The 25,069-nt window shown below is 37.2% G+C and overlaps 1 protein-coding gene across 1 annotated transcript; it reads left to right on the top strand.

Moving 5' to 3' along the window:
• Window positions 1-1,794: 1,794 nt before the first annotated feature.
• On the top strand, window positions 1,795-23,732 carry MED30 (mediator complex subunit 30). Its single transcript, XM_080802102.1, has 4 exons — window positions 1,795-2,156; window positions 11,456-11,614; window positions 13,582-13,686; window positions 23,338-23,732. The coding sequence occupies exons 1-4, from the start codon at window positions 1,980-1,982 to the stop codon at window positions 23,431-23,433; spliced, it is 537 nt and encodes a 178-aa protein (XP_080658228.1). The 5' UTR covers window positions 1,795-1,979; the 3' UTR covers window positions 23,434-23,732.
• The last annotated feature ends 1,337 nt before the right edge of the window (window positions 23,733-25,069 follow it).

The raw sequence follows: 25,069 nt of genomic DNA, 5'->3' as shown, positions 1-25,069 counted from the left end.
GTACTATTTCTCTAATACAGCTCATCATCATCAACACCATCTTTCTTTGGGAGGGAAGAAGGAAACAGAACATACCACCATTCTCCATTTAGCAAGCCAGAATAAGCCTTCCAAACTGAGTATTTCTGGTAATTATCCCTCTCTCCTGAAACTCTTCAATGGCTTGCTGTCTCACTCAGAATAAAGCCCAGGCTGTTTGACATGTCTTAGAACATCCTCCACGGTTTGCCTCGGTCCCCAGCCTTACTTCCTGACACTCAACCTCACACTAAACTTTAGACCCTAGAAAGCATTTGGAGGCCTCCTCACTTGCCACTGGCCTTCCTTGTTGCATGACCGCCTCATAGAAAAGGCTCCAGTGTTCAACGTCCTTCCCCCATTCACCATCAGGGCCCAAATTATTCCCTTCAGATTGTTCCTGATCTACTAAATTGTTAGCACCTTGGTATGAGACCTTGAACATTTGCTTCAAAATACTCATCATAATAATGAGTGCTGTGTTCCTCTCAGAACAGGGCTTTGCCTCACTTGTCCACTACGCTATCTCCTTTCCCAGCATGCAGCATACAGAATACTTGCCAAATAATATTTGTCAAATAACAATTGCTCACTAAGGAGCTGAAAATCACTATCTTTAAAATCTCGACAACAGTTCTTGTGTAATTTTTATAACCATTTCTTTTATAAAGTCCTTACTAATAGAATATTCAGATACTTTTTAAAATGCAATCCTTTTGTGCCTATCACCATTTTTCACATTCTTGACTTGCCCCCTACTCCCACTTTAGAAATGGGAAGTAAAAGATAGGTGGGAGAATGAATTTTAATTTTTCTTACATTTATGTCACTCACCATGTAGCTATTGAGCACCTTTTACATGGCAATCACGAAGCGCTGAGAATACGGGAAGTGAATAAAATACGCATAGTCTCTTTCTACGGAGTTTGCATTCTAGTATGTGTGTAAGGCGAAGGGAAATCAGAAAGTAAACAAACAGAAAATTATATAGAACGTGGACAGTAATAAGTACCAAAGTCAGAAAAGTAGGTAGGCAGGCGAGTGCGTGTGGGTGTGTGTTGCATTAATTCTACCCTTAGGGTAATCGGGAAAGCTATTCCAATAAACCGACCCTTAAGCAGGGACCAACAGCAAATGAGGAGTCCCTATCGGGTCACAAGGATGCAGGTAAGGCGAGGAATTTCGTTTTTTTTTTTTTTTTTTTTTTTTTTTTTTTTTTTATTTTATTTATTTGACAGAGAGAAATCAGAGCTAGGCAGAGAGGCAGACAGAGAGAGGGGGAAGCAGGCTCCCGCTGAGCAGAGAGCCCGATGCGGGGCTCGATCCCAGGACCCTGAGACCATGACCCGAGCCGAAGGCAGAGGCCTAAACCACTGAGCCACCCAGGCGCCCCGAGGAATTTCGTTTTTTAAATTCAAACCGCAGCTTTGCCAATTCCAACCTGTATGCAACCAAATAAGTCAAACTAGCCCCTCTGAGTCGGCTTCCTGGCTGTAAAAGGATAATAGCGCACACCTCACAGGCTTGTTAGGAGGGCTAGCTCAGTAAGCAAACTAACGTAACGTAAGCGTTCTTTCAGGAATTGCAAGCACAGACTGAGACTCCAGAAAAGCACTCCCAGAAAGCCCAACCGCCTCACCGCACGAGCACCGCCCCCTGGCACAAATGCTAGCGGTGATTGGCTACTCTACTCCTCAGTCCCGCCCCACGGGGGCGTCCGGCCCAATCGCGGCCAGCTTTGTGCCGAGGTAAGTTCCCAAGGGCCACCAAGTGGGCGGTCCCCGTGACGTTAGGATGACGCGTTACGTCACGGTGGGCGGAAGTCCCGGCCGCTGTTTTGAAATCAGGCCGCCGGAGACTTTGAAGCTCCTTTGATCGCGGAGGCCGGCGGCAGCCCAGCGCGGGACGAGCCCCCTGACGCTTACTCTCAGGCCCCGCTGGCCTAGGGCCGCAGCGTCGCCATGTCCACCCCTCCGTTGGCGGCATCGGGGATGGCGCCGGGGCCCTTCGGCGGACCGCAGGCTCAGCAGGCCGCCCGGGAGGTCAACACGGCATCGCTCTGCCGAATCGGGCAGGAGACGGTGCAGGACATCGTGTACCGCACCATGGAGATCTTCCAGCTCCTAAGGAACATGCAGGTGGGAAGGAAGGCGCGCGCGTTCCTGGCTGTGCGTGGAGAGCGGGATGCTTCTTGGAATAAAGGGGCGCTGGTTCAGTCGTTATGTGGGGCCCCTGGGCGTCCGCGGGGCTGTTCTGGGCAAACCTTAATTATAGGATCGCCCCATTTGCATTCAGAAGTGTTCCCTAGCGGCGCCTGAGTGTCTCAGTGGGTTAAAGCCTCTGCTTTGGCTCAGGTCATGATCTCAGGGTCCTGGGATCGAGCCCCGCATCGGGCTCTCTGCTCAGCAGGGAGCCTGCTTCCTCCTCTCTCTCTGCCTGCCTCTCTGCCTACTTGTGATCTCTGTCTGTCAAATAAATAAATGAAATATTAAAAAAAAAAAAGTGTTCCCCAGTGATGCGCCTGTCCCCAAGATTCTGTGATGTGAAGGTGTTTTCCAGAGAGGACTTCTCCAAGACTGAGGCCTCTTTTTCTACATTCGCCCGGATTCTCTAGCTGCTAGGCAAACTCATACTTTTCAGGGTAAAGGCGGGTTTCTCACCATTTAACCTCATTAGACTGCCTTAGCTTTCATCTTGTTCTCAAGCAAAATAGTTTCTGAGGGTCTCAGGAGTTGAAGAATTCAGATTCTGTTAATTTTTTTCTGCTAACATTTTTATTTCGGTATAAATGACATACAATTAAATACATTTACATAGTTTTGACATACGTATATACTTGGGAAACCATCATCCACCACCACCACCCCCAAAAGTTTCCGCATGCCCCTTTGAAATCTTTACTTCTGGCCCTTCCATCCGCAGACAACTTCTGATTTGCTTTCTGGCACCGTAAGTTCGTTTGTATTTTCTAGAGTTTTGTATAAATAGAATCAGTTTTTTGTTTTGTTTTTTGTTTTGTTTTGTTTTTTGGGTATGGCTCTTTTGACACAGGATGTATCAATAGTTCATTCCTTTTGATTGCTGAATAGTGTTCCACTGTGTGACTATGTCACAGTTTGTGTAACTGTTCATCTATTGATAGGCCTTTGGGCTGTGTCCCAACTTTGCAGCCATTATAAATAATGCTACAAACGTCTGCCTAACAAATGTTTGTGTGAACACGTTTCATTTCTCTAGACTGAACAAATGCCTAGGAGTGGAACTCTTGGGTCACATGGCAAATAACTAACATTTTAAGGAACTTTTCCAAAGTGGTCGCACCATTCTGCATTCCCACGAGCAGTGATGGGGTGTCCAGTTACTCCTCATCTTGACAACACTTGTTAGCGAATGGCTTTCTGCTTTGCAGATTCCTTCTCCCAGTCTGTGGGTTCTCATTCTCTTCACGTGGCCTTTTGAAGAAAAGACATTTTAAATTTTGATGGAATTGAATTTATCGATTTGTTCTTTTACAGAATTTACTTTTGGCGGCGTACCTAAAAAATCGTTGCCTCACCCAAAGTGACAAACTTCTTCAATTTTTTTCTTCCAGATGTTTTATAGTTTTAGGTCTATGGTGTGCATTGACTTTATTTTCTTATAGATCCAAGTGCATTTTTTTGGATTTGGATATTCAGTTGTTCCAACACCATTTTGCTTATCTTATTACTTATCTTACTACTACGTGACGTGGATATCATTCTTGTGTTATGAGGGTTCTGCCAGAGAGGTGCAGTGACTTGTCCAAAGCTTCTTGGTGACGGGATAAATTTGAAACCAGGTCTTCAGATGCTTACAACTCTGATTTCAGTGGGTGCACTGTAAAAGTAATCCGGGTGCGTTGAAATCTTAACCGTATAAATATGCCAGTGTGAAAGAATATAAAGGGGATCCAAAAGAAGATATGAAATCTTTAGCAGTCATTTTTAAAATTAATACATTAATACCTAAAAATGACTAAAGTAGGATTAAATGATTTTTCAGAATTTAGTAAATATTTATTTTTAACCTGCTATATGCAAAGTACTGAATTAGGACTAGTAGATCTTACCAATAACATTTATCAAGTACTTTCCTTGGTCAGACACACTGTTGTAAGAATGGTTCTTTTTTTTTTTTTTTTTAAAGATTTTATTTATTTATTTGACAGAGGGAGATCACAAGTAGGCAGAGAAGCAGCCAAAGGGAGAGAGGAGGAAACGGGCTCCCCGCTGAGCAGAGAGCCCAAGGCAGGGCTCTATCCCAGGACCCTGGGATCATGACCCGAGCCGAAAGCAGAGGCTTTAACCCACTGAGCCACCCAGGCGCCCCTGTGAGAATGGTTCTAAGAAGTCTTTTTATCCTCATTTTACAGTTAAGGAAACGGGCTTAAAGAGAGAACTGAAGTGGAAGAAATAAGAGAGGGAGACAAACCATATAGACTCTTGACTCTGGGAAACAAACTGAGGGTTGCTGCAAGGGAGGTGTGTGTGGGGATGGGGTAACTCAGTCGGTGAGCATTAAGGAGGGCATGTGATGTGATGAGCACTGGGTGTTATAAGCAACTAATGAATCATTGAATGTTATATCAAAAACCAATGATGTACTATACATTGTAACTGAATTTAAATTTTTTTCTATTTAAATTTATCAATACACACATAACTAGTGGTTCTTCCCACTCTCTTTTTAATACTTGCTGTCCAACACTTTGTATGAGATACAATATTACCTCAGAGATACAATATTATAATATTATATATATTTAAATATATATATTTGTATATTATATATATCGTATATACATAATAAATAAATATATATATATATAAATTTATAAAAGAACCAAACTCTTTCAACAAAGTATTGTCAATAACTTGATTACATGTGGACATATATTCAAAACCAACTTGTAAGGGACTGTGGTAGTCACTTCTTTGGGCCTCTTACATTGTGAATTCTGTGGTTTAACTCACGTAAGACCATTTGTTTGAAAAAGAACAACAGTGTGAGCCTTCATTTCACATTTTTAAACTATTAAAAATGTTTAAATTATCTTCTATATTATTCATCCAGAAGGATGAAGTGCCATAAATGCAAACCACTGAGATTATTTCTAAGTGTTTGTTTTAGAGAAAATGGTTCTTTATTTATTAGGTCTCCATGAGCCTCTTGAGAATTTGATGAAAAGTATAGATTTTCTGAGAATGCCCGTGTATATATTCTGAGTAAAATAAGGGGGGAAAATTTTGAGAGGGAATTTTATTCAAGGATTGCTAGGTCCCAGGTTAAGATTCCCTGAATAAGAAAATACTGCTTTGGTTTTGTTATCCTTTAAATCTTAAAAAAAAAAAAAATTAGTATATAATCAGAATTCAGAAATTAAAAGAGGAAACATTATAGTGAACTTTATCCCTCCCATCCCTGTCTGCTGGCTGTCTAACCCCCTTCCACAGGCAGTGAATGTTAGTGCTTTTTATTACTATTCTTATGTATCCCTTCAGATATTCTGTGCACATTTAAGCAAAAGTACATGTTTGTTCTTTCATTTTTTTCCCCTCTTTGCCCCAATAATAGTGTATTATACACAACATTTTGCACCTTCCTTTTTTTCATTTTGGTATATTTTGGAGTTTATTCCTATCTGTCCAGAATATATTTCTTTTTCCTTTTAAAATATATACACAGGGCGCCTGGGTGGCTCAGTGGTTAAGCCACTGCCTTCGGCTCAGGTCATGATCTCAGGGTCCTGGGATCGAGCCCCGCATTGGGCTCTCCGCTCAGCAGGGAGCCTGCTTCCTCCTCTCTCTCTGCCTGCCTCTCTGCCTACTTGTGATCTCTGTCAAATAAATAAATAAAATCTTAAAAAAAAAAAAAGATATATACACAGTAATACACTGAGTGGAAATACTGTAATTTATTCAACCAGTTCTCTAGGCATTTGGATTGCTTTTAATCTCTCACTATTAGGCTGCAGTAATAACCTACATAAGTGTGCAACTATACCTGTAGGATAAATTCTTAGAAACGGCTTTGTGCTTCTGTAGTTAGGTAAATTTCGATGAACTGCCCTCCATGGGGGTTGTACCACTTTCTGCTACCATGTCCTAACCAAGACCAACAACCAGGCTCTGACTAATAGAGAGTTATATTTTTGGACCTTAGATCATGTGATAGATGAAAATCTACTTTCCATTTCTTCTAGTTTGAGTGAGTTTGAGCATCTCTTCATATATTTATGAATCATTTATATTTCCTTTTCTGCTAGCTGCTTGTTCATATCTATATAGATAGATAGATCAATCTTTATAAGATTTGGCTATTTCCATATCAGAAAAACTTGCTCTATGTGATGGAACTTGCAAGTATTTCTTTTCCCCGGTTTGTTGTTTGCCCTTTGGCCCTGCTTATGGAAGTTCTGCCATACATATGTTCTTCTTAAGGCAGCTGAATTTATCAGTCTCTGAGGGCTGTCATGTTCTCTGTCTAGTAAGGAAGGACTTTTCCCATTCCACAATCAGGAAGATTTCTGGGTTTTGTTTCAAATTTTACATCTAAAACTTAGACCCATATGGAATTTATCCTTCTATAAAGTGTGAGGTATGGCCCCAGCCCTACTTTTTTTTAAAAGGGTGAGTAATTCGCTTTCTTTCCTCCATTGATTTCAGATGCTACTTTATACAAACGAATCTACTTCTGGATGTTCTATTCCATTTGGCTGCCTGTCTTTTATGTAGTAATCCCAAGCATTCTTATATTTATTGTGACTCTATAATGTGTTCACACTTGTTTCCAAAGTTTCCCTGGATGTTCTTATTTATTTTTCCACCTGTACTTTAGAATCAGCTTGATTAGTTCTTAGAAAAACCTGTTAGGGTTTTATTAGGTTGATTGAACCTAGAGAGACTTTACATCAGTGTGATGTTCAGTCTTACTAACCAAGAACACAAATCTCTTTTTTTGCGTCCCTGTGAAATATTTTAAGTTTTCATCTATATTTATATAGATATTTATATAATAATAATTTATGTAATACTTATTCTCCTGAAGCTGTTTCAAAAAATAGAAACAGAGGGAAACTTCCAAACTCTTTCTATGAAGCCAGCATTACCCTGATCCCAAAACCAGGCAAAGAGCCCATCAAAAAGGAGAATTTCAGACCAATATCCCTGGTGAATATGGATGCGAAAATTCCCAACAAGACCCTAGCTAATAGAATCCAACAGTACATTAAAAAGATTATCCACCATGACCAGGTGGGATTTATCCCTGGGATGGAAGGGTGGTTCACCATTCGCAAATCAATCAATGTGATAGAACTAATCAATAAGAGAAGAGACAAGAGCCACATGGTCTGCTGATTGATGCAGAAAAAGCATTTGACAAAATACAGCATCTGTTCTGATTAAAACTCTTCAAAGCATAGGGATAGAGGGAACATTCCTCAACTTCATAAAATCTATCTATGAAAAACCCACAGCGAATATCATTCTCAATGGGGAAAACCTGACAGCTTTCCCACTGAGATCAGGAACACGTCAAGGATGCGCACTCTTGCCATTATTTTTCAACACAGTACTTCTAGTACTACAAGTCCTAGCAACAACAATCAGACAACAAAAAGAAATAAAAGGTATTCAAATTCGCAAAGAAGTCAAACTCTCTCTCTTCACAGATAACATGGTACTTTATATGGAGAACCCAAGGAAATGACCCCCAAACTACTAGAACTCATAAAGCAATTCAGTAATGTGGCAGGATACAAAATCAATGCACAGAAATCAGTTGCTTTCTTATAAACTAACAATGAAAATACAGAAAGGGAAATTAGAGAATCAGTTCCATTTACTGTAGCACCAAGAACTGTAAGATACCTGGGAATAAACCTAACCAAAGAGGTAAAGGATCTGTACTTAAGGAACTACAGAACACTCATGAAAGAAATTGAAGAAGACACAAAAAGATGGAAAAGCATTCTTTGCTCATGGATCGGAAGAATAAACATTGTTAAAATGTCTATACTGCCCAGAGCAATCTATACTTTCAATGCCATCCCAATCAAAATTCCATCAGCATTTCTCAAAGTGCTGGAACAAACAATCCTAAAATTCATTTGGAACCAGAAAAGACCCCGAATTGCTAAGGAAGTGTTGAAAAAGAAAAACAAAGCTGGGGGCATCACGTTGCCTGATTTCAAGCTTTACTACAAAGCTGTGATCACCAAGACAGCATGGTACTGGCACAAAAACAGACACATAGACCAGTGGAACAGAGTAGAGAGCCCAGAGATGGACTCACAACTCCATGGCCAAATAATCTTCGACAAAGCAGGAAAAAATACACAGTGGAAAAAAGACAGTCTCTTCAGTAAATGGTGCTGGGAAAATTGGATAGCTATGTGTAGAAGTATGAAACTTGACCATTCTCTTACACCATATACAAAGATAAACTTGGAATGGATAAAAGACCTCAATGTGAGAAAGGAATCCATCAAAATCCTGGAGGAGAACATAGGCAGTAACCACTTCCACATCGGCCATAGCCACTTCTTTCAAGTCATATCTCCAAAAGCGAAAATGAACTTCTGGAACTTCATCACAATCAAAAGCTTCTGCATAGCAAAGGAAATAGTCAATAAAACAAAGAGGCAATGCATGGAATCGGAAAAGATATTCAGGAATGATACTACAGACAAGGGGCTGATATCCAAGATCTATATTTTGAAATTTTTAAAGTCTACTAGATATTTTATCTTTATTGCTGCTTTTGTAAATGGCATCTTTTTCCTTTCTCATTTTCATTTGTTTCCATATTTGAACACAAAGCTGTTTTCTCTGTATTAAATTTGTAGCCTCTCTTGACTACCTTTGTTGATAATAGCACCTTATCATATCATTTATATCATATCCATAAATAGTGATAATTATACTACTTCCTTTTTAATGTTTCAGCTTTTTCTTTTTTTTCTAATTGCTTTGACCACTGCCTTCAGAACAATGTTCACTAGTAGTATTAGTGGTCTTCGTAGACTTCCTGTTCCATTCCTGACTTCAGTGAGGATGCTTTTAATGTTTCCACATTAATCATGGTACTGACTTTTTAACTGAGATAAATGTATTTTTTAGCACTGGGGGATTTTTACTCAGTATTTTATATTTGTTTTAAGACTGGATATTTAAGACTGGATATTGAATTTTAGCCTTTTGGTGTCAAGGGGTATAATCATATTTACAGATCTTTATTAGGATTCAAGAGTAAGATGATTATTGATGAGATTTTCAGCTAAACATCTATACTGCGGGTTTATATCAGGAGATCTTAGGCACTATTACAACTTACATTCTGAGAGGTACCTTGTCTCCCTCATGTTCATTACTGTGCTATAGCTTCTAGATAAGGGAATCTGGAAATGATAGAAAAGAAGAAAATAATTATTCAAGCCGATCTCCCTGTTATATCTCCTATCAACTATATTTAGGCCTTTCCAGTCTTTTTTTCATGTTTACGGTTTATCTACTTGTAATGATAGTGTTTCCTGTTTTCTTTTTTTTCCAAGAATTGTACCATGCACCTTTGTTCACATTCCTACCCCATCTGTTTAAGAAAAAAAAAGAGTAAACTGAAGTTTAGAAAAACAGGCTGATCTTCTATTGGATAGTAGTTAGTGTCTTGGTTTTAAGGCACTTTAATCCTCCAGTTAAGAATATGAGTGAATGGCATCAGGGAAATACAAATCAAAACCACAATGAGATACCACCTCACACCAGTCAGAATGGCTAAAATTAACAAGTCAGGGAATGACAGATGCTGGCGAGGATGTAGAGAAAGGGGAACCCTCCTACACTGTTGGTGGGAATGCAAGCTGGTGCAACCACTCTGGAAAACAGCGTGGAGGTTCCTCAAAGAGTTGAAAGTAGAGCTACCCTACGACCCAGCAATTGCACTACTGGGTATTTACCCTAAAGATACAAACGTAGTGATCCGAAGGGGCACGTGCACCCGAATGTTTATAGCAGCAATGTCCACAATAGCCAAACTATGGAAAGAACCTAGATGTCCATCAACAGATGAATGGATAAAGAAGATGTGGTATATATACACAATGGAATAGTATGCAACCATCGAAAGATATGAAATCTTGCCATTTGCGACGACATGGATGGAACTAGAAGGTATTATGCTTAGTGAAATAAGTCAGTCAGAGAAAGACAATTATCATATGCTCTCCCTGATATGAGGAAGTTGAGAGGCATCATGGGGGGTTTGGTAAAGGAATAAATGAAACAAGATGGGATCGGGACGGAGACAAACCATAAGAGATTCTTAATCTCACAAAACAAACTGAGGGTTGCCAGGGGGAAGGGAGTAGGGAAAGGGTGGTTGGGTTATGGACCCCTGGGGATAATAATACATTATATGTTAATAAAAAAATTATTTAAAAAAAAGAATATGAGTGAATACTTATAATCAAAGCATCCCATGTACTAGAAAATGTGGTTTAAATATTGTTAATTCTAATGGTAGGATGATTTCACAGATCAAATTGTGGGAATAAAATATTGTACAGAATATTTTGATGTACAGATATGTACAGAGAAAGGAATATTTTGTTCATGAGGTTCAGCAGAGCACAAAAGCTATATTTGGTTACAAGTTCTAAATAACAGTCAATTTCCATGTGTCTGATTTTACCATTTCAGTACATACTTTTGGCTTTTTTTTATATAAAATTCCTGAATTAAAAACATACAGGCATCCAGGACAGAGCTATGATTGTAAGCAGTTAGTTATAATAATTTATTAATGGTGCTCAAGTGCAGATTGATTTGCACCTCTCTGTCCTGCTGTTGGTTTCTTTTTACAGTAGAACTTTTGGTGACAGCTTTGTGTTTTAGTGCATGCCTTGAGCATCATAATTACCTTATAATTAAGGTATTTTGAGATTATTTTGCTATAGCATCAGTATACTGTTCCTCTCTTCTGCCAAAAAGTCCTCATCTTTACTTTCTACTTTTTTTGTGCTGCTTCTTTTTCTTTAAATTGTATTTGGTTTTTAACTTCCCAGTTCAGTTCAACAGCTTGCTGCCTTTATGTAATAGCAATATGAAAATTGTGGTGTTATTTTTAAAGTTATAATCTACTTCAAAAATTAGAGGGGAAAGTATTTCGACTGGTCAGAGAGGCCTATCATGACGTTTTTTCTGGGGCTGTCTTATAGCACCGAAACACTACACGAAGGAGCCAACAAATGACCGAGTATTACTCTTAAATACTTCAGAAATTACCCTTGATTAATTGTAAAGAACAGTTTGCTTTTACGCAGTACTTAAAAAGAATTTCTGCTTTGCTAGCTTTTACTTCTAGAAAATCTTGATTGTCGTTACTTCGTATTTTTCTTGTTTTTGTTTTGCCTGATCAGCTGCCAAATGGTGTCACTTACCATACTGGAACGTATCAAGACCGGCTAGCAAAGCTCCAAGACCATCTTCGCCAACTTTCTATTCTCTTCAGGAAGCTGAGACTGGTCTATGACAAATGCAACGAAAACTGTGGAGGGATGGATCCCATCCCAGTGGAGGCAAGTTGTAGTGGGAGAGGGAGGGTGAATGTAGGATGCCAGACATTTGTAATTTTTTCCTTTTTCTCCTTCTCTTTTCACAATATTTTCAGATTTTGATGTATATTGGTTATTTACTTTTGATGAGAGAAGAGGAAACTATGATATATATATGCACAGAATTAGTACTGTCTTGTCACATTACTACTTTATACATTTGAACATCCAACCCTGTAGTGAATTTTTGTTGTAGGGAGGAAAGAGTGGTCTATGGCAGTTTTTATTATTGCTGCCAGGGTCTAATTAATTAAATTGGTGCATGACTTTTTTTTTTTTTTAGTAAGAGTTTTAATAGCATTGTAAAATACTCTTAAAATGGTTTTCAAGGAAGTTCTCTACAGATGAAATATTATGTTTTCATCATTATTAATTTAGACTAGCTTAGTGGAAACACTTTTGTTTGAAAATATATTTCTTAAACTTCGTCTTGGGTTTATAGACATGTTTTAGTTCACTAGGTATATGATACTTTTAATAGGTGGCCCTTTCCTGTTGACAAGTTCTGTCTCTGCCCACAAAAGTATCAGGGAAGGTTTGGATGTTCTCTCACTACATATGGAGGACAATTTCATGTGACAAGTGCTTCCGTTCTGCGTGATCAGCATGTAAGGGATGTACAGAGGAAAGAATAAACTGCAAAATGGCCCGAAAAGCAGTCAAAGATATAGGAGAAAGATAAGAAATGTGGGCGACATTGTCAGATGCTGGAGAGGATGCAAGGAAAAAAGGAATGAAAATTGTCCAGTAGATTTTACTAGAGGAAAATTGTTGGTATATATAAGCAGAGCTTTGTTGAAATGTTTGTTAGCAACAAGAAGTTAGGTTGCAATGAGCTGAAGATTAAACAGCAAGGAACTGGAGCTAACAAGTGGATATCCATCTTTCAAAAAGCTTTCATAAAGAGAGGAAAACAGTAGATGGAAGGAGGATTGGTGTCAACGGTTTTGGGGAAAGGAAAGAAAAAAAAGGGGGAAAGGAGAAAAAATTTGAAATGAGAGACCAGACATGTTTAGATTATAAAGGAAGAAAACAGTGGGGAGACGTTGGGAGCAAGAAGATAAATATTTAAGACAGGAGGATGAAGAAATCAGAACACAAGAATGGAAATTAATCATCTTCAGGAGGGAGGATAGCTCTGCATTGACAGGAAGAAAGTGTGGTTGTGATGTGGACAAGTTTATATTTGTCCCAAGAATTTGAAGAGGTTTGGCCAGATGACTCCTGCTTGTACCATTTGTTTACCTCTGGCTTGTTCCTGCATTGTTGATATAAGATGGTAGAGACCAAATGATTCCTGAAATCTCTCTAACATTTATGAGGGGCTTCAAATAAACCTTATCATAAACCATATATATTTCATTATAATTCTGCTAGATGTTCCATTGCTATAAAAATTTTTTTCTCCTACAAAAAACTTTCTCCCAACTAAAAGAAGTTAAGACCTCTTAACTTAGAAATTTGCATGAACACTGAGGTTCTAGATAGCAAAGTAAGTGATATTTATGTAATGCACATCCGTGAAGTTCTTTTCTTTCTAGTATAGATGAAAAGAAAAGCCTGTTCTATCAATGGACTGTAAGTTTTTTAGGGGCAAGTATCACATCTTATCATTTTTGCTGTATCTCACCCAGTATCTGAAAATTAAATATTTGCTGATTAAATGGATAGGATATTACTTAACTGCATGTAACAACTAATGTTACAAGATCTATTTTGCAAAAGAAACCTGAAAATAATGTATAGTAGGTACTGAAATGATAAACTTGTAATGCTGTTATTTTAGGCCATCACCTAAATTACAATATATTTATATATTACTAAAAGAAAAGGATAAAAATTAACCTTAATCAGAGAGACCTTGTATACCAGTGTAATTGGAAACTTTGCCATCATGTTTCTGACTTTTAAGTCTTGTCTGTCACTCCCAGCAACTAATTCCATATGTGGAAGAAGATGGTTCAAAGAATGACGATCGGGCCGGCCCACCTCGTTTTGCTAGTGAAGAGAGGCGAGAAATTGCTGAAGTAAATAAAGTGAGTTATTAGCCTGTGTATTTTATATTTCAGAATTATGGATAAAAATTACTAGGGAGCATATGTAATTCAAAGACATACTCTGGATTCTAGAATTACACGAAGTTGTTTCTGTGGCAAATGTAACCTAGTTAGAGTATAACCAAGAACTAAAAAGGTAAGCAGAAATGCCGCTTGAATAATCAAAAGAGAGATCGTAGAATTCATGCCATAAAACTTAGCAAAGCTTCACAGGCACTCAGATACAACTCATTTACTTTTTTTCCTTTCTAGGCAGAATTCTAGCTTTCTAGCTTATAGCATATTTGGAGCAGCAAATGATAAAAATTTACAAATAGAAAGTGTGAATATCTCAAACCTGAATAAGAAATTGAGAGTTATCAAAGCATTAGCCAACACCACCCTCCATCTTGCAAAAGTTCCTAACTTGAATGTATTTATTATAAATACTTTTGGAAATTTAGTAGATAATATTCAGATAGTTCTTGTGAAACAAAGAGATATAAGGAAAGTTCGTCAGTTCATTCTATGGAAATATGGCCCACACTTACCAAAACCTAAGAGCACAATAGATTAAACTACCAGTCTCACTAACTCACTTACAAATACACACCCCTCTGCCACTGCTTTGATCCTGAAATCCTTTTTTTTTCCCAAGATTTTATTTTTTTCAAGATTTTATTTATTTATTTGACAGACAGAGATCACAAGTAGGCAGAGAGGCAGGCAGAGAGAGAGGAGGAAGCAGGCTCCCCGCTGAGCAGAGAGCCCGATGCGGGGCTCGATCCCAGGACCCTGGATCATGACCCGAGCCGAAGGCAGAGGCTTTAACCCACTGAGCCACCCAGGCGCCCCAATCCTGAAATTCTTAATTCTAATTAATAGAATTCATCAGGGTATTAACAATCCGTCGCGGCTGAAAAGGGTTTTTGAGGGTAAATAAGGATAATTTAGTTTACATGTATAATACGTAATGTCAGTAGATTAAATTGGGAAAAAAAATTTTTCTCAGATCTAGAAGACATTTGATAAAATTCAAATGTTACTGATTCAAAGAACACTTAAAACTATTAGTCTTTAAAGAAACTTATTTCAGATAAATAGGCAACATTTTCATACAGGTGAAATAAAGAACTAGTTCTGTTAAAAATGGACCTAAAATAAGTTGCCTTACACCACTGTTTATTATTACTTTAGAAGCTACAGTCAGAACAAAAAGGCAGGAAATGGAAACAAACTTTGGGAAACGGGTTATAGTATTATACACAAGCTTGTTAAGTTTGTACATAATATTAGAACTCAAGCTGGTTTAAGCTCAAAGAAAGTTGATTAACAACTAGAATCATTTAGAATTTGACAAAAGGGCTTGATATGAATGATACCATTTTCTTTATAATGCTGTAAACCAATTAGATTATAAGATGCTATTCACAATTGCAACAACAAATATTAAATAAGAATTATCAATGATATATATAAACTAAACTTATGATACATAAAAGAACTTTTAAATAATTAAAAGAACACATAAAGTTCTTGTGTGGGCAATAAATATTCTAAAAATGCCAGTCTTGAGTATGAATTCTCTTGAAAGTACACAAAATAATAAGATTTTAATGCAATACCAATGAAAAAACAAATCCAAACTGGAATTTTCATGTGTGAAACATACTAAAATATCAAAGAAAATGCTCATGAGAGTAATAAAACAGAACTCTTTGCTTCAAAAATTAAAATGTGGAGAATATTATAAAAAGCAATAATTGTGAAATAATGGTATAAGAATAGACAGATTAGTAAAATAATAGCCATAAAAATAGTTTCTCTCTTGCATATGAGAATTTATTATGTCAGAAGAGAGACTGTGTGGAAAATTTGTCTTTAAAAATTAAACTTTGGGAGGATATTATCAAGCTTTTATATTATACCCTATGTCAAAATTAATTTCAGAGTTGAAAATAGACCTGAAAAACAAAATACTGGAAAATTAAGAGAAAAAATGTATATCAAAACACAGGAGAAAGGAAAAAGCTGGATTTTAGAAAATTTTCATTTTTTTCATAAAAGGAAAAAATTCAAATTAAGACTATTTCAAGCAAATTTGACAGTAATGATGAGCATAAAGAACTTACAGTAAGAAATTTGTAGGGAATGAGGAAGGGGACTGGGAACTTTTATATCTTGAAGAATAAATGGTATTCAGTAGTCTAGAGATATGAGGCATTCATTTCTTTTAATTGTTATAGGTTTCTGTTGATAATCTATACATTAATTCACAATAGATGTGCTCTGTTATTTTTCTCTGTAATAAGGATATTTTGTATAAGATACAGTGAAATATGTATATAAATAAAACAGTGTTATAGTGGTAACTTTGATTTCAGAGCATGTGACACAGTTCTCAATCATAGATGATTTTATGCTATTTTAGGAAAAAAAGTCCATGTAAATTAAGAAAGATAAAATTTTTCTAAATATATGTTTCATTTCACCTTTTATTTCTCTGAGTTTTTCCTTTTTTTCCAGTATGATGGCTTAGAAATATCTATAAGGGAAGGGTATAATTGATTCAAAGGATAAGATGTATAAAAAAAATTTCTTTCCCCACTTGAGGATTTAGCTTTCTTTCAGTCTCTCTCTCCTGGACCCACCTATATACTTTCCTTCCCCCAGTCTTTTCAATACAGTTATATCATAATTGGGGTTCAATAAATATTCTGTTTGTATTATTAAGGCACATAAATATTGTTTATTACTTAGCCACATAGTAAACTAGGGTCACATTTCCTTGAACAACTTTTTGTCCTCCTGGAGTTAATAATTTCTGTAATTTTTAAAAAAATTGTTGGTTCTTTATGCATCTGAAGTCAGCACTTTCTTCTGACTTTTCCACAGAGTCAAAATTATCAGGCAATTTAGTCTCCCTAGAGTCTTGCATCTTCTCGCTAGGTCTGATTAAATGCTCTCTAGGTGTGCTGTTCAGCACTGTGCTGGGGTTTCCTTCACCCCTTCTGTTGGCTTCACTGTTTCCTAGGCCTCATATCTTTCTCTTTCTTGGTTTACTACGTTATTGGTAAAGGACATACATCAATGCCTTCTTCAGAAGGAATGTATGGACTTAAGTTGTAGTCCTCCCATAGCTATCCACTTGATAGTTTGGCTGGCTATAAAATTCTATGTGGCAGATTAGTTTCCCTCAGAAGTTTGAAGGTGTTCTTCCATAATCTTCTCAAATAGGGTTTGGCGAACTTTAAAGGACCAAATAATAAATAGTTTAGGCTTTGTGGGACATATGTGATCTTTGCTGTGATGTAAAAACCATCCTTAGCTCACAGGCCTTACAGAAACAGGCCATGTGCCATAGACTGCAACCCCTAGTATCTACTTCATTTTGTTGTCTTTCCAGATGGAGGCTCTAAAAGATCTGATGAACTCTGATGCTTCATCGTGAGCCATTTATATTTAAGTATGAGACACTAGAAAGTGCTAATAATAATAGGCTTTGTGAGTGGACTTAATCTTGTTGAGTTCAAGTTGGCTTTTTTGGGGAGGAGACCCCCAACTATCATTTTCTGAGGTTTGTTTTTTTTTTTTTTTTTAAAGGCTGTTCAGTTTCTTCAGTAAAGAATCTTCCAGTGCCCTACACAGAAAGATATGTTCTTGTCTTCTTGCCTTCTGCTATGCTGGGGGCACTGAATCCACAGCCATTGTGGTTAGTTTCACAGGAAACAAACCTTTCCTAATCCTTAGAGGTGAGGCAGGGCACAGGGAGAGAGCACTCAGTCACCTGTTCATGAGGAGTAGGAGTGAGCACCTGGCGCTCTTGGTCGTCCCTGGAGCACTTTCAGCTGTTCCTCCAGTTTTTATCCCCAGGCCTCACCTGGTGCTGTTGCCATGGCACCCGTCTTGTCTCCATGGAGGAGCAGCCCTGTTCTCAGCGGTGCTGTCCCTGAATCCACCTGGGATGCAGTGTCCCCCCAAGTCATTTCCCACTCCCCTTCTACTTTTCCTCTTAAACTGCCACCTCGCATCTGCTTCTGTCTCCTTTCTGCTCATTTTTCTCCACATAGGATTATAGGTTTTTCCATTTCTCTCCTGCCGTTTTATTAGGGTTTTGAGAAAAAGAAGAGATAAACACATGTATTTAGTCCACAGTGTTTATCGGCAATAAGTTGATATCAATACACAGAATACATAGACAGTATTTCTGAAGATTTGTCTATTTATGGAATCGAAGCCCATATTCAGATTTTGTGTTCCCATTTATACTTCAGGCATTTAAGGACTCTTTCTTTGATTAAGTCATTTGAATCTGCTGATTTTGCTGTTACAAGTGCTTCTAAGTTGGGGGTAAAATTTGTTTTAGTTAACATATTGAATTGAAGGTTATTACAAAGAAGAAAGAATCTATTTAGATGTTTTAATTGAACAGGCTTAAAGCTTAGCCCTATATTTCTATAAGATTTTTTTTTTTTAAGAGAATTTAGGGGGAAAGTATCTTGAGTGGCAGGGGAAGTCCTCATTTGATGGCCTCATAGCTCCCTCTTACTTCTTAGGAACTGTTAATATATTTTGAAACAGGACTAAAAAATTATATAGTAAACAAGAGGTTTTTTTTTAAAAAAAAAAGGAGGAGGGAAGACTAAGATTTGGTTAACACAAACTGAAATCCAAAAAATAAAGAAGACAGAAGAGATTAAATAGCTAAAAAACATGCAAAGTGGATTTTTTTAACCTAAAAATGTTTTTAACTCATTCCTTAAATAAAACATTGTAAATGTGAATTGAATGTGACACATATTTTGACTCTTAATAAAGTTATGTATAATTATTGCTACTAACATTATTTATTCTTTTCTTCCAACTCTGTACTTCCCTTCTAGAAGATTAAAATATATAATTACAAATTTTTATAGCACTGAGTAAGGTCATGACCAATGGATATATTTTTCTGCCTTGATGGCTCACACCTGAATGTTTCTCTGAAGTATGTTTTCTTAATAACTACCTGCAGATGGTAAAATGTTGTCCTAATCTATTTAATCACACAGATGCTACTAAAAAAAAGTTTAAATTCTTTGATTTAAATTTCAACTACTTATCAATATCTGTATTCATAAAGTTAAATTTTTATATTCCTTTTGTCTATTTTTATCAATTCTCTTCCCTGTTATGCAGATTTTTTAAATTATTAGGTGGTGGTAGAACTTTAAGGTTCACAGCAATCTGAGCTAGTAACACACATCAAACTAATTTGATACAGAATATTAAAATGAATAATTTTTAAAGGTAGCCATATATGTATATATTTTTAATACCAAAAGACCATATTTAACTGGAAAACAAAGAACAAGCTTAAAAATGATTGCTGGGGCATTTTTTTTCCTTGTTTTTTCTCTTCTGGGATTTAGAAAGCTTTTGATTTGGCTCTTGGGTTTTTTTAAATTGAATATTAAAATATTCATATATTTGAATACCTGCTCTGTGCCAACTATCATTGTAAGTGTGGGAGTTTCTGCCATAAATCAGTCAGATGTGTTGTCTACCACTGTGCACATTTCACACAAATGGATAAGTGTCTTCTCTGAGGATAGAAAACACAGAAGACTCTCAAACAGCACCCGTTCATGTACCCATTTGTTGTGATAGGTAGATATTTACAAAAAAAAAAAAACCTCCCCCTAAAAAGACACTGGAATTTAAATAAAAACTTTAAAAAACTCAGACCATATTTTTAATACATTGATATTTGCTTATTTTAAATGATTAAGTTGCTTTATGGACCTATATAACAGGAATAAAATTGTATTCTTGGCATTCAATTAAAACTACTCAAAAACTTATTACAATGTATACATTATTTTTATTCTAAAAAAGCTACATAAAATAAGTAGCTTTAGGTACCCCTCAGTTAACTTTCATTCATTTTCAAAATATCATTACATGTTTGTGTACTTAAAATTGTACAGAACAACACACTGATAGTGTGTTTATTTATTTAAGATATGGTCTGACTTCTAACAACATACATACCACCAATACTTACCATAGGCCATGATATTTGGGGGCACAAAATTTTGTCATCAGTATTTGATAGAAATCATGAGATTATAGGATGTCCTAGTTCCAATAGTCAGATTTTTGGCTAATTTAAATACTTCTCATTTTCTCTTCATACATTCTGGAATCTATAAACCCTAATACTCAAAAAGACTAAACACTTGTTTGAGACTGTATATTTGAAGGGGATCAGAATGAGTTCTGTTTTGCTTAAACTCTTTTGTTGATGGAAAAATGAAAGAGGTATGTGGGTATTTTGTACAGGGCTGACATATAATTGAGTCCATGCGCTTGGAAATTAAAGCATTTTTGACCAACGGTCACAGCCTTTATATGAATATTAAATTACATGGCATGATAACATAAATATATTTTTTAAGTGTCTGCTCTACTTACACATTCACCTGTTAATGTAACAAATTAGGCACAGCTGATGGATTTTGATAATAGCAGCTGTCAACCTCTGTTAAAATCAATCAGGGGCAAGACTGTATATATTAAATCCTGTATCATGTCATGAAAATTTATTTACAATTTAACCACTAATAAGCATAACTGTCAGCTTTGCTGTTGACAGTGTCATGATGTGTTTTGGCTCTAGGTATCTTACTTGTATGCTAATTTTTTAATTTAAAACTTTGTGGCATCTTTGAGAAAAACTTTCCAAGTGCTATAAAATACATATTTTTTTAATTACTATTACCTAAAGTTGAATATTACCTTGAAAATACCCTACATTTTTTATTTCTCTTACTTAATTCTTTTAAGAATGAGGCTAATTTTTTTAAACAAGTGTATTAGAATTTATATTTCCAAATGAGTATTACTTTAAAAGCAATCCTATTGGTTAAATGACCCATTTATGCTAGTGATACATCCATTATGGAAACCATTGGACCGATTTTGATATTGACTTTAAAGTATATTTTTAACTACCCAAAAATATAATTTTATTGCTTCTAATAATTTATACTGAAAATCTGACCACTGAGCTTATTTCACTAGACTTGGCCTTTGAATGGTTTTCAGTTTTTAAAACTTAAATCAATCCTCCTCCTTCTTTTCCATGGACTCAGATTTTTCACCACTGAAATGATTCAGGAGAATCTCTCCCACACATTTGTCCAGTTAACCTGTCTCATTCAAGATTAAATCATACTTTTTCTTCGAGAATTTTAATGGGTACCTATTGCCCACTACCAAGCTCAAGTTTCTCCCCCTTCCACAATTGCTGACCACCAGCTTTTCTAGGCCCTGTGTTTGCTGACCTTACCAGTAAGAGGCAGTGTTTCTCTTTTTGGGTTACACAGCATCGGCATTACCAGGTTGTACAGTCTGGTCATGTGGGCGTTATCTTCCTCCTCCTTGATGCAGACTTTCTTCAAGGCAGGGACTGTTCCTCATTCATTTTCCTCTCCTCACAATGCCTAACCCAGAGCCTGGTACATAATATACCCTCAGTAAACGTAGAACAGGAAGTGTTACAGGCTTAGAATTCCATTCCAAAGAAAAGCTGTGAAACTTTAAAGTTTAAGCGTATTCAAAGTACGTCAAAAGGTACTAATTCAGATAAGACTTTTTTTTTTTAAATCTCACATTGTTTCTCTTCCTTTTATTCTTACTCAGTAGCTCTTTTCCATTCTCCCTAAAAAGTGAGGTTTGACAGGGGAGGTCTCAGGAGCTGCAGTCTCTCACAGCTAGCGGGGCAAGCGATGGCTCAGTGTGACGGGCAGCTGACTCTGAACCGTGTTGACGCCAGTAATTAGTTCACTCAACTAAACGTAACTGGTTTTCAGCACATGTGTCTGCATAACTGACTGTCCTGTTTGGGTCTGGGTGTACAGAAAGTAGAACCGGCAGGGGCCCCATAAGTTATATATGATGTCATCTCCTGAGAAAAAAGAGGAATTTTAGAGGCAAAGTTAGAACTGGGACTGAGGTTTCCAGCCTCCCTGGAAACGGTAGAGCAGCTCCACTCTTCTAGCCCTCTCTGTGCGGGTACCCTTGCCTGCTGGCAGAAGGATCCGTCTCTGGCTCTCTGGGATGCAGAGGACCTCATGGGCTTGGTACTGGCCATCTGGTCGTCCCTCACCTTACCCAGCTATGAGGGTCCATTTGATTAGCTTCTATACACAGTGGCTTCAGTAACCGCCACATACTTAACTGACAGCAGAGCCCAGAAGATGGGCCATCTGAAGGCTGAACAAGGAGACTGAGTTGCAAAAACTCCAACGGTATCTTCCTCCCCCAAACAGGGTGAAAGGGAGCTTCGTGAAATGGTATACCGTATATATGCCGTGTTGTTTTATCTGTATTGTACTAGTTCCCTTCTCAATTAGGAATTAAATAACCAAACATTACAACTTATGTAAATTGTTTTTCTGTTTTCCAGTAAGAGCTGCTTGGTCCTCCCTTTCAGCTACTTCCTATTACTTCTCTAACTCTAGATAAAATAGGAGTAACTTACTTCATCTTAGTTGGCTCTTTAATGAAATCAAAATGAAGATTTTTAGGCCTCTCTCTAATGAACATATATACTACTTTATCCGGAGGTATTTTAATATAGTATCTTTAGAATTATCTAATTAACTATATTATGTCCTAATGTAGTGTAATGTTTCTAAAAGTGAATAATGTTATTATTCTAATAACTAGTAAGTACTCTGACCAGAAGTTCTCTGTTTTGTTTTACCTAAGCAGACATTTGCCACACAGGATTTGAAGGAAGGATTCTTAAAGAGAAGTTTATAAACCATGGTCTGGTAGCAACCCGGATACAGAGACACGGAGCTATGGGCCGTGGGCTGTGGGCTTTCAGGGGATCCAGCACATCTCTGTTGTGAACAAGACTATGTGCAAGACTGTGCCGCTGGGTCTGTAGTTTTTGGAGTCAGAAGTGGATCACACTTCATGCTGTGGCCAGTGACTTCTGCCACATTTTTGAAAGCCCAGTTGCATCCAGGATTTTCTTTTCATTCAACTTTATTTCCTATACTGACAGTGGCTTTTTTTTGCATTCAGGGTCTATGAGGAACATTCGCTGAATGCTTCCTTATATGCCAGGCCCAATTTTCACAGTTCTGTCATTCAAATTTTTTAATCCTCTTAGCAACTCTTGTGAGGTAGGTTCAGTTATTATCCCTTTTCTGATGTGGAAACTGAGGCACAGAGAGGTTATGTAATTTGGCCAACGTCACACATTTAGTTACTGACGGAGAGGAATATAAACACAGAGAATCCAACTCTAGAGGTTACGCTCTTGACCATGATGTCACACTGTATCTTGGAAAACCTCTATCTTGGGTTTTATAACAATGAAATGTTTAGCTTACTTTCTTTGATGGTGGGAGTGGAGGCAGAAAGGAAGGGTCAGGGGCTGAAGCAGAAGCCTCTGTGGGCTGAATTAGAATTCAGTTTGTCTTTCAGAGAGTGTTTCCGGCCAGAAAAGGATTGAGGCCTTCCACGTTAAGGAAATATTCAACTTAATTTCTGTCTGGATCATTAGAGTTCTAACTTATGACATGCTAATTTTCATGACTTCATGGTCTATAATTCATGAAACATTTTTGATAAATTCTTTTGTTTCTACAGAAACTCAAACAGAAGAATCAACAGCTGAAGCAAATTATGGATCAATTACGAAATCTCATCTGGGATATAAATGCCATGTTGGCAATGAGGAACTAAACTGATATTTAAATTTCCTGCTTTACTCGTTATGCCATTCCCCACCCCCAAGTGTTTTTTCCCTTTGAAGAAGATTATTTATCTGCTTCTATTCTACTCACTAGAATTAAAGTTCCTATTTTTACAGTGTAATTTTACATTACAGTTTTTTTACATTGGCAGTTTTTTTTTTAAGCTATTGATTCTATGAAAGATTATTATAATAAACTTTGATAGGGCTTATGTTTTGGTTAATCTTCATGAATTAAACTTTTTAAGCAAAGTAATTAAGTTTTGTAAATAAATTTTTCAATTTGATCAACGGTTGTTTTGCTCATTTTATTACCCTTTTAGGAGACTTAAAGGTTTAAACATTTTTGCAAATGAAAATATCAAGTACAGTCTATCTGTGGTACAGACTAATTAAAATTAAACATGTAAGTCTCCATTTCAGCTCAATTTTTTTAAATGTAGAGTCCCAAACAGGGTAAGATGAGAAATTAGTTAACCTGCATATTGCTATAAATAGATGAAAATTACCTTTACCATGTGTTTCATGTGTTGGGTCTTAACTACAATGACCCGTCTCTAAAAGGACAGAACGAAACAATCTGGCACAAACTGAAATCACAGCTGTGTGCTTCTGTGCTCCCTGCTTTATTCCAAGAAGCAACATCCAACCTGATTCTTCGGGTTCACCCTAAAGTAATCTTGAGCGCCTTTTGCAAACAGTAAATTTTTAAGAGTTTTAAACACGATAGCACTTAATGACAAGTGCTTTTGTAGACTGGTAGTTGGTCTATCCCACGCCCTTCACAGGTCTGCCTACAGGAGCTAGTCTCTCCCATCATAATGCATCCTCACGTAAGGGATTCAGATTCTCAGACTGATCCAGAAGCCCCTACCTCTCTTCCCTGGCTCTGACTCAACCATAAATACTGCTATTCAACTTCTCCTGTTTAAGGACACAGTTTCTTGGGAAGGTGACACAAGCAACTGGAAACCAGCTTTCTCTGGGGAGGTTGAGTGGGTGGTTGAGGATGAGGGTAAAGAAGATGCTTACTTTTTCACCGTATGCCCTTTGGTACCTTTGAAATTTATGGCGTGTGAATACTGCCTGTTCAAAAAATAGGTGAAATTTCATTTTAAGTTATAGAGATTCCCACTTATACCAAGTGGCAGAGGCATAAGAGAGTAAGCCTAACCGTGTGCATGGGCATCGTTAGACCCTCTAGTTTACATCTGTCAAAGCAGTTCTGAGTAAGCCCAGCATCAGTCACCTGAGGAAGTAACTGCCCCCACTGGGACGCACTGCCTTTTCAAGCAAAGGTAAAGGCATACGAAGCTAGGACAAGGGTAAGAATTGGGACCGATCATTCAGTCTACCTCAGAAACCTGCTGTATCTAAGGGTGTTATATTTTATTTAGCCTAAGGCCAATTGGACATGCAAGGTTGTTACAGATGTTTATTACTAGTACATTCTTTGCATGGGAGCATGCTGGTTACTGTCGCAAATTTGGTGCTTGGGTATTGACTAATAAAGCAGTTACAAAAATTGTTGTAAGCAGATGGTTTTTTGTCCTTTTAACTGTCACACTCAATACCTTAGGTCATTCAAGGGGCCAGAAACTCAACTCTTGGAGGGAACGTGAAAAC

This window comes from Martes martes (genome assembly GCF_963455335.1).
Source record: "Martes martes genome assembly, chromosome: 4".
In the NCBI taxonomy this organism is placed as follows: Eukaryota; Metazoa; Chordata; class Mammalia; order Carnivora; family Mustelidae; genus Martes; species Martes martes.
The sequence above is the reverse complement of the archived record's forward strand: the minus strand, read 5'-3'. Positions and strand labels throughout refer to the sequence as shown.